The sequence below is a fragment of the Amblyomma americanum genome, chromosome 5 (assembly GCF_052857255.1).
Source record: "Amblyomma americanum isolate KBUSLIRL-KWMA chromosome 5, ASM5285725v1, whole genome shotgun sequence".
Lineage (NCBI taxonomy): Eukaryota > Metazoa > Arthropoda > Arachnida > Ixodida > Ixodidae > Amblyomma > Amblyomma americanum.
Window position 1 is genome coordinate 159,486,149 of NC_135501.1, and position 10,527 is coordinate 159,496,675.

General features: G+C 45.4%; 1 protein-coding gene across 1 annotated transcript; it reads right to left on the reverse strand.

The window, feature by feature from the left end:
* Positions 1-4,399: 4,399 nt before the first annotated feature.
* Positions 4,400-9,217, reverse strand: LOC144135200 (amyloid-beta precursor protein-like). Its single transcript, XM_077667941.1, has 3 exons — positions 9,097-9,217; positions 5,513-5,698; positions 4,400-4,551 (listed from the first exon to the last, which is right to left on the reverse strand). Exons 1-3 carry the CDS (start codon positions 9,155-9,157, stop codon positions 4,502-4,504), a joined length of 297 nt encoding a protein of 98 aa, XP_077524067.1. The 5' UTR covers positions 9,158-9,217; the 3' UTR covers positions 4,400-4,501.
* Positions 9,218-10,527: the final 1,310 nt, after the last annotated feature.

The window sequence follows — 10,527 nt, forward strand, 5'->3', positions numbered from 1 at the left end:
GATGCTGCAAACGGGGACTTTCCCCAATCTAAATACCTTAAGTAAAGTCTACCCACGCAATACAGCAGCAAATGTCCGTGGTGTGGAGAAAAACCCACGTTAATGCACATAACGTGGGTGTGTCAGAAAAACAAGGATCTAGCTGCAATAAACAAAAACCCGAGTGCGGAACAGTGGGAGGGGATGCTCTCCAGCGAGGACCCGGCCGTCCAGCGCGGATTGGTGCGGAGAGCCTACCTGGCGGCATACCTCAGTGGAGCCCTGGACCAGGGGCCCCAACCCTGTTAAGACGGGCTGCAATAACTCTGCGGAAGATGAAGAACACAGCCCGCGACCGCTAATACCACCTTTTAATATCAAATATAAATAAAGTTTTTCCTCCTCCTCCTCCTCTCATGAGAAGAAATAAAGCAAAAATCAATCATTAGTATGAGCAAAATCTGAGACGACAGGGTACAGCACAGGGGCGTCTCTTTTATTTCGCCTTCATCGGAGGGCGATCGCCGCGGTCATGAATCGATTCCGGACCATCGTGTCCTGCAGTAAAACGCAGCAACAGCAAACCCACCGCATCGTTCCGTGTGGGGTACTTAAGTGGTTCCTCGTTTGTTGGGTTTAACGTGTCGTCGCCGCAGTCTGCTAAATGGGGTGCCTGGCGCCGGATTGGTTGCTGCCATTGATTTACAGGCGCATGTGAGTTAATTCCACTTGACGTGTGGCCAAATGTTTTGGAAAAGCTCGATTAAAGAGAAGTTCGATGTAACAGAGGAAAACGCAGCCTGTAACATTAAAGACCAACCCTCGGACAACGGCTTTTAGTTAGATAAATCTATACTACACAATCAAGCGTTGCATCACCTTCCAGTAATAAATATGTTTCAGAAGGAAAATGAACAACGCCTTCGTAATTATACAAGTCTATTGTCACACATCCGTTAGGAGTGTGCCCCGATAGCACAATGTGATATATCATTCCTCACGCCGGAGTCAGAATTAGATGTGCTGATTATTCCCCCCAGGTGAGTTATGACCCAGAGGAGGCACATTTTCCCCCTCAAACGTTTTTGATTATAGTGTGCGGTGATTGCTGAGGAAAAAGGCTCTGGTTTCCTGATGACTAGAAAATTTTTTCCATCAAGCCGTCATAAGCCTACTTCGTGCGTCATCATGCTTTAAAAAAGCCAATTGAACTTCTTGTGTGTAATGTGTGTGTGTAGCAACCAGTAAAGATACGAAAGCTCGGGAATCAATTCAGGCTTTTTTTATCAGAGAGAAAGGGAGCATGTGCGTCAGCGATTCATCCGTATCTTTGTATAAGGCTGAAAAGAAATTTTTAACCAGAGCTCTTGCATATCGACCTTGATCTGATTGTGCTCCTTGCGTCTAAGACAGGTATATAAGTGTGTGTGGTGTGTCTCTGAATAAAGCAGTTGTAAGTGGCACTTTGTGCCGTATCCTTCCTTGTGTCCGTGTGTTCGCGCATAGTACTTAAGCTGTTCTTGTGTGTGCCTTGTGCCTTAAAAAGTCGTTATGCAAAGAAACCCGTATATTTTGCAGATTTCAAGCGATCCTCTTTACCAAACCATGAAACGAGAGCACAGTGATCGACACCATACCGGCGCTACCGTCAAACACTAAGCCGTCGGTATCAAAAACAACTGGCGTTCTTTTTGCATGCATTTATCGATAGTTCCTCGCACAAGATTTTTGATATTTCAGCACATTTCTTTGCATCCAATTTGTTCAGAATCCGCCGTGTCTAGGAGGATTTCGAACATTTCGGTAGGCTTGAGAAGAGTGGTGCCGCGACACAAGGCTTTACATGCACGAGTGCAACTGGCGTGGGGAACTAACGCATTTTCAATAGTGCCTATAACCCAACCTATGTGGTCCCCCATGCCGGCACGCACGAGTGCAACTGGCGTGGGGAACTAACGCATTTTCAATAGTGCCTATAACCCAACCTATGTGGTCCCCCAAGCCGGCACGCACGGAGATGTTATACTCAGTGATCCATAAAGTGAACTCAATATTTACCTCCTACCGTGCACTATAGTGAAGACGCAACCAGTCTCTGCAACGCTGTGTGCAACGCATAACATAGAATATGCTTCTATCACTCCAATAACTAGCTAACTCTGCCAAGCGCTAAGAATTTGGAATAATCCTCTTTATAAAGAGCACAAGAAGCATGAAACAAATTAACTTCCGAGTACGATACAGAACTCGAAATGTATGTAGCAAAAAAACCGGTAGTAGAATAAGTCCATCACTAGTTAGATACGCCGCCTTTGGACCGTGCGAATAGGGGATTTGAAAACAAGTTAAGCGTTTCTTCGAGGAGAATAGAAATGCCTTAGTAAATTATTTGTAGCCGTGTAAATAGAACACGATAAAAGCCCCAGGCTGCTGTGGGCATCACCGCAATCACTACATTGCCGAATGATCAAATGACGTCTAGAAACGCTGTGAAAAAAAAGGAAACGGGCTTCTGAATGTGCGAAATTATCATTGCCACAAAATAGAGTTTTTATGCTTGTCTCACACTCTCCCCCTTAAATCGTAATGGTGCGAGAACACTAATCCGCAGATTCACACCCCTTGCAAAATCGTATACCGTTTATCTGTCCGAAGGAAACCTGGATCGCACAATTTCTGCCGGTGGTAGCACGTTCCATTCAAGGGCTGTGGCTCGTGAACAGCAACATGGATCGCACAAACTCTACCGGTGGCAGCACGTTCCATTCAAAGGCTGTGGCTCGTGAACAGCAACATGGATCGCTCAAACTCTACCGGTGGCAGCACCTTCCATTCAAAGGCTGTGGCTCGTGAACAGCAACATGGATCGCACGAACTCTACCGGTGGCAGCACGTTCCATTCAAAGGCTGTGGCTCGTGAACAGCAACATGGATCGCACAAACTCTACCGGTGGCAGCACGTTCTATTCAAAGGCTGTGGCTCGTGAACAGCAACCTGGATCGCACAAACTCTACCGGTGGCAGCACGTTCTATTCAAAGGCTGTGGCTCGTGAACAGCAACATGGATCGCACAAACTCTACCGGTGGCAGCACGTTCTATTCAAAGGCTGTGGCTCGTGAACAGCAACATGGATCGCACAAACTCTACCGGTGGCAGCACGTTCTATTCAAAGGCTGTGGCTCGTGAACAGCAACATGGATCGCACAAACTCTACCGGTGGCAGCACCTTCCATTCAAAGGCTGTGGCTCGTGAACAGCAACATGGATCGCACAAACTCTACCGGTGGCAGCACGTTCCATTCAAAGGCTGTGGCTCGTGAACAGCAACATGGATCGCTCAAACTCTACCGGTGGCAGCACCTTCCATTCAAAGGCTGTGGCTCGTGAACAGCAACATGGATCGCACGAACTCTACCGGTGGCAGCACGTTCCATTCAAAGGCTGTGGCTCGTGAACAGCAACATGGATCGCACAAACTCTACCGGTGGCAGCACGTTCTATTCAAAGGCTGTGGCTCGTGAACAGCAACCTGGATCGCACAAACTCTACCGGTGGCAGCACGTTCTATTCAAAGGCTGTGGCTCGTGAACAGCAACATGGATCGCACAAACTCTACCGGTGGCAGCACGTTCTATTCAAAGGCTGTGGCTCGTGAACAGCATCCTGGATCGCACAAACTCTACCGGTGGCAGCACCTTCCATTCAAAGGCTGTGGCTCGAGAACAGCAATCTGGATCGCACAAACTCTACCGGTGGCAGCACCTTCCATTCAAAGGCTGTGGCTCTTGAACAGCATCCTGGATCGCACAAACTCTACCGGTGGCAGCACCTTCCATTCAAAGGCTGTGGCTCGAGAACAGCAATCTGGATCGTACAAACTCTACCGGTGGCATCACGTTCCATTCAAAGGCTGTGGCTCGTGAACAGCATCCTGGATCGCACAAACTCTACCGGTGGCAGCACCTTCCATTCAAAGGCTGTGGCTCGAGAACAGCATCCTGGATCGCACAAACTCTACCGGTGGCAGCACCTTCCATTCAAAGGCTGTGGCTCGAGAACAGCAATCTGGATCGCACAAACTCTACCGGTGGCAGCACCTTCCATTCAAAGGCTGTGGCTCGTGAACAGCAACCTGGATCGCACAAACTCTACCGGTGGCAGCACGTTCCATTCAAAGGCAGTGGCTCGCGAACAGCAACATGGATCGCACTAAATCTACCGGTGGCAGCACGTTCCATGCAAAGGCTGTGGCGCACCGTTTATCCGCGCACCACTTCTTCAGGGGTGCTCTGGAAAGTCCCAGGGATGTGTGAATGTTAAGCAGAGAAATATAAATAAAACATATTTAGGTACGCTATGATTTGGCACTTTGTGAGAATGTTGGGAACATTCTCCTTCATTTTTTCAAGACAGTAATAAAAAGTTCCTTTTTCTTTTTATTTTGCTTGATATGGCACAAACAGTGCCGCAATGATGAAGAGCAGGACAGGAAAATTTCTTTTTTAGGTGTTCTTGCTTGATCACGGGGAGTTGATAATATAGCGACAGGCGCCTTCAGGATCTGGGTGAGCTGTGAGAAAAACATGTTCCGTTAAAAATTACTCTGCACATCAGATAATTACGTCAAAAACGTAGTTATTGCGCAAAGGTTGTGAAAATGTATGCCCTCATGCTTTTAGGAACACTCATTAGAAGCCTAACATAAACTCTATTTCTAGGATTCATTTTCTCAGTGCAAATATACTAGCCATCAATACAAAGCATACAACGTTTAGCAGATACTATTGACGAGCTGTTGGTGTAGAATGATCTAAATAATGAGATCACATGGTTTATTTCTACCATTTCCTTCTAATAATGAGCGACAAAACCGGGTTTCATTGAAGCCCTGACTTCAGAAGGTGTATAGTAAATACAGCTCACTTTTATTTTATGCGTTAAATTTGCCCATTCGTTTATTCCGGGTATCGGCTGCATTATGCTACTTCTTTACACACTAAACACACCAACAATTCTGCACAAAGGCATTTTTCAGCCGAAAACAGTTTACGAACGCAACTTTTTGATATAGTGTAAGAGTTCAAGTTAAAGAAATATATTCCCAGACCACTTGGCGGCCGACTTGCATTTTATGCTACTACTTTTGGCTATCCTTAAAGCGTTCCACATGGGTGTTCTATGGCAGTCGTTAACTCCTCGATGAGATCGATTTAAACAGGTTAAAAGAAAAACTTTTTTATACCTTCAACGTAACCACAACACTATGTTAAAATTTTTCATTATTCAAAATTTTTCTCTGAAAATGCTGGACATGAAATCTTCCTGCTGGGTGGCAGTAGTCGAATAGAGTACCAAGAGATAAAGATCGTTTTGAGGCGAGGTTCATGTGGACACCTGTTCGGCGTTGTCATTACTCAGCTCATAAGCATCGTCGTTAATAAAGCTTATTTTCGTCTTCTTGATGCTCGGTTACAAGTATCAAGTTTCTGATTAACAATGTGCCACGCGTAACAAGTCGGAAGGTCACTCACTCGTACAAGTAGTCATGCAGGCTGTACAGTTGGGAAAGTTGTTTTTATTTCCGCCGCATCCGCCCCACAAGAAGGGACCACAGTATCCGTATCTCCCATCAAAGTACCATCTTTCAATTGAAGGCCGCACATGACCGCATTGTCCGTCATTTGGTTTTGCCTGGCAATATCTTGGCGGTTTGTACCCTGCGATTAAAATCAACTCATTATTTTAGAAACGCCTTAAACCGATGTGAACGTAATAATTCTATGCTTTCAGATATATTTTTGACGCTCTCAAAAGCTTTCGAAGGTTTATTTGAGATGATTTATAATGGTTGCTATTGATTTCTGGCGATTTAAAACACAGTCGAATTAGCTGAAGTATAATGCGCTGTATAGTAATCTCATCACCAGCGTTTAAAATAGGAAGGAGCACAAGGAGAGTGCATCTGAGTGGTGTACTGTGGCTCTTCCAGGATGCGCAGAAGCCCGAGATTTCGAAGTGGTGATGATTACAGTTCCGCTTTTCTTAAAACTCCTTCAAACGCACCTTATGCATAACTAGACACGCAGCAAGGCGGAGAAGAATGCCCCGTTTGTCTTTGAAGTTTTTTAAAATAGTATGCTGTCTTGGAGTCAATGTTGAACGCAGAATGCCTACTTCATTCACGGATGTTTTCAGTTTGTAGATTAGTGCTGCAATGCACTAAGACGGCCTCCCAAAAAAACACGCGAAGTCATTACTGGGGCGTTGCTTAAAGAATCCTGAAGTAGGTAGTTGAACTATTAATACCTATGTTTTAAGCAATAGAGCCATTTTCGTAGTATTATTTGACTACTTACTATATAGCAGTATCGTTTAGCTGTTCATGCCCATTTACTAAAGCGTCTGCAGTGTAGGTACGCAAACCTTTTTAGAAGGACGTCAAATTTGAATTAGGGCGGAACATGGTGGGCTCTTTTTTTCGCAATACACACGTATGCGGTTCACTCAGGTACATTATTCCGGACCCATCAGCCGAGCGGCACATGTTCTGGTTCCCTAAAAAAGGCGGCTGGTGGTTAATATTAGCAAAACGCTCGTTTTCCAGGACCTGCCTTCAGTTTAGAAAGCATGATTGATGCTATGAGGACGGCTAATGTGTGTTCGAAGTCTCCCGCAGAATCCCGGCAGTTTACAGCGGGTTACAAACCTTGCAAGTTCTTACAATGAACAGCATTCTGACTGCGCCTACTGCAGGATTAAGGCGTGTCAGGTGCGGCCTCCCTATAACCGAAACATTCTTAATCTCCTCCGGGCACTCCACTTTCTAACACCCCCTGTTACGCCTGCCTTCTCTTGGTATCATCCAGTCTGTTACCCTTAAGGTCCACCGCTGAGTTGGCATTCCTGCTAGATGCCTTGCCCAAACCCATTTCTTCTTCCTGATTTCCACTAGGATGTCAGTAGTCCGGGTTCGTTCCCTGACCTACTCTGCTGGTGTTATAATGTTAAATCTATCATTTTCCTTAACATAGCTTGCTGTTTTGTCTTGAATTCAAGCGGAGCGAACTTCGTTAGCCTCCATGTTTCTGCCCCATAGGTGGATAATTCTATGATACAGCTGTGACATATTTTTCTGTTGACGGATATTGTTACATCTATAATTTTTCTTACGATTGCCCGCTGTTTTGTCCTCAATTCAATTTGGTTCCTCTTCATTGGCCTACATGTTTCTGCCCCCCTTGACTGGTCCTAAGAAAGGAGGGAAGAGAAAAAACTACCAATCACAAATGAAGAGTACCTGCCAAACGCGCTCCAACCCATTCTTATTCTTCAACTTGTTTCGCTTTCACGATCCGGATCTGCAGTCACTAGCTGCCTCTCATAACCATCATAATAAACACCACCACCACAAACGACCAAGTGTCCTCATCACCACAAGGGCCTTTTACGGTAATAGTGAGCTGGTCTGGTGTTAAGCCTTCCCCGGCCAGTCGTATCCAGTGCCCATCACTCATCCCATCTACCAGCCTGATGAAAATGAATCGATTGCACTGTTTTCTTGCTTTTGCTCTGTTTCCACGATGCAGAACCGGTTGTTACGTGTCCACGATAAACAATACAGACACGTATCCGGTGAAACTCCGATTACCTTCTGCACTCTAAATAAGAATTGTTCTTTATAGGCGTAAAAAGTGGGGTAAGCTCTCCTCTAGTGCGCTGCCTTTGAGAGGCAAGGTATGCTCCCAAATCAGGGAGTAGAATGCAGTCGTTAAGCGTAAGAAATGCTTACGGCAGCGAACGGAAATATTTGCACTTCAGAACATGCAAATTTCTAAAATTTTCGAAAGCTTTAACCAAAGTTTCTAGCTTTTTTATTTGCTAAGCTCAAGATCTCTGGAGCGACGTTTAAAAGCCTTCTTCCCAATGCTGACTACATTAAGTTAGTATGTTTTTGAGTGAAATCTGCCTCCGTTGTGAAGAGCAAGCGTTCCGTACATTTTGTGTCTGAAATCTAGTCCGGGATATGGGCAAAATATCTTGCCTTAATATGCTGTGGGCAAGAGGGCGGCTTATTTCCTTTGTACTCCTATATAGGGCTTCTCGTGTCTTGAGTGCGTACATGCAATGAATCAGTAGATTTCATGTTCGACTGCTGATCCCAAGGTAGCAAGGCCGATCCTGGCCGAGGCGGCCGTGTTTAGAAGGAGGCAAATACAAAGCACAGTTTAGAAACTGGAAGCGGGCAGAGTGGGTGAGGGAACAAACGCGGGTTAATGACATCCTAGTCGAAATGAAGAGGAAGCAATGGGCCTGGGCAGGGCATGTAACGCGAAGGCAAGATAGCCGCTGGTCCTCAAGAGTGACGGAGTGGATTCCAAGGGAAGGCAAGCGTAGCCGGAGCTGAAAAATGTCAGTGAGGCTGATGAGTTAAAGAGGTTGCTGGGATACGATGACCGCAGCTGCCAAAAGGCAGGGTTAATTGGAAAGACATGTGAGAGGCCTTTATCCTGCAGTGGGTTATTTAGGCTCATGATGATGATGATGAAATACAAATGTGCTCTTATGAAACGCGATGTCGGTGCAAGTTAAAGGACTCAAGCTGGTCTAGAATAGTTTGGAGTCCTCCACTATGGTGTCTCTCACAACTGCGTCGTTCCCTTCGAAGTGTTAGACTCAGAAATGTACAAAATGGGACATTTATTTTTCTTGATTTCTGTTTAAAACCATTTTCTACTCTAACCTGCAGTTTCTAATAAAGTTTAGATTTGGTGTATGCGGGCTTAACGTCCCAAAGCGACTCGGGCTATTATGGACGCTGTACGGAAGAGCTCCAGAAGTTTCGACCACCTGAGGTACTTTAACCTGCACTGACATCGAACAGAACACAGGCGTCTAGAACTTCGCTTCCATCAAAATTGGACCGGCGCGGCCGGGATTGAACCCGTGTCTTTAGGGTCAGCAACAGAGCGCAATAACCACTGAGCCACTGCTGCGATCACTATCTTATAAAGGTCATGCACTTTTCCCTCTTAGGCTTAAAAGGCGGCGAGTTTCTAAAAATCTCAGGTGCAGCGCAAAGGGCATACATCTCAAAGACACTGTCGAAAAGGCTTACCTTGCACTAATACTAATGTGAGACAGAGCAGGGCGAATAAGAAGCAGGTTGGCGTCTTCATCGTTAAAAAAGCAAGGAAGAGAATTCTCACAATATAGCGCTTCGCACATGAGTTTATATACGCAAGACAACGGAACATTTGCAGTGACGTTGCCGGTGAACACGTGCGCAAGAAGGTTTTGTGATGCCATGAACGGGCATTACAGCATGATAAATGTGTACAAATACGCGGAAAATTCAGCTATTTTAAGATCACCGTTTATCTGCTAGCTTTGGTGCTGCACAATACCCCGCATAGCTTTAGCGCTCGTTGTCACAATAATATATTTTCAAAGCCTACAAGAAATCGTAAAGAAAAGTTGGCCTCAGTAATTCCTGTTCTATTCAAGAGGCATACTCACTGCCTTTAAGCCTGCGCTGTAGTTGCCAGACGACGTCCAATGCATAATGCTTAGCTCTTTTTTTTCCTTGGTGCGGACACTTTGACGCTTTTAGTCTAAGTTATTGGTTAAGAACTAGGGAACATGATTACTTATATAATCTTTGATGTACTGAGCACGTTTGAAAGGTTCCCGGCTGGCAGGTAAGATAAAATAGAGAGTACATGTTGTATCAGGCAAAGCCATTTCTTGCAGTAGTGTTCACTCGACGTTCGATGCATAATGCCTGAACTCTTTTTTTTAGCGAGAGCTACATTACGGTAGCATTCGGAGCTTAGGCGTGGCGCCGCTGCCACCCTTGGGTAGCACCGCCACGCTGTCACTTGGTTGGTCACGTGATGCGGAGCAGTCACCGGCGGCGCGGCGCCGTGGCTGATTACGTGGCTCGTCACGTGACCAAGTTATACTCGGCCACCTATAGCTATCGCGTCACTCCAGGTTTAACCAGAGCTAAACTACCGCCAATTTCTTGGTGCGGGCACTGCGATGCTTTTAGTATAACTTATGGGTTAGAAAACCAGGAATATGATTATTTTTATAATTTTTGATCTAAGCACGTTTGCAAGGTTCCCAGCTGGAAGATAAGATACAGTACGCTGTACATCATGTATCAGGCAAAGCCATTGATAGCAGTAGGTTTGTAAAAAAAAATCGTATATATATGTCCGTATGTATTTCAATCCTCGTTCTATGACGTTAATGCAGAGAACAAAGACTGTGTATGTTTATCTTTAATGCGTTGGCGCACTGCATTTGCTTGCTAAAAAAGAAGACGACGAGACGAGATTTCGTATTATATCTAAGCATAATAAGCCGAAGTGTACCTTCTGCTGCCTAAGAATACGAAACACCTTGGAACTGAAGGGTGTTCTGTTAACCTTTCTGCAGGCACCTCTTAAAGGTCCAAGGCAGGCCCTATAACCGTCGTGAATTTTAAGTGGTGTTATAGCACCTTTTTCGCAGGAACTCATAGGGCGAAAGATACCTCCAT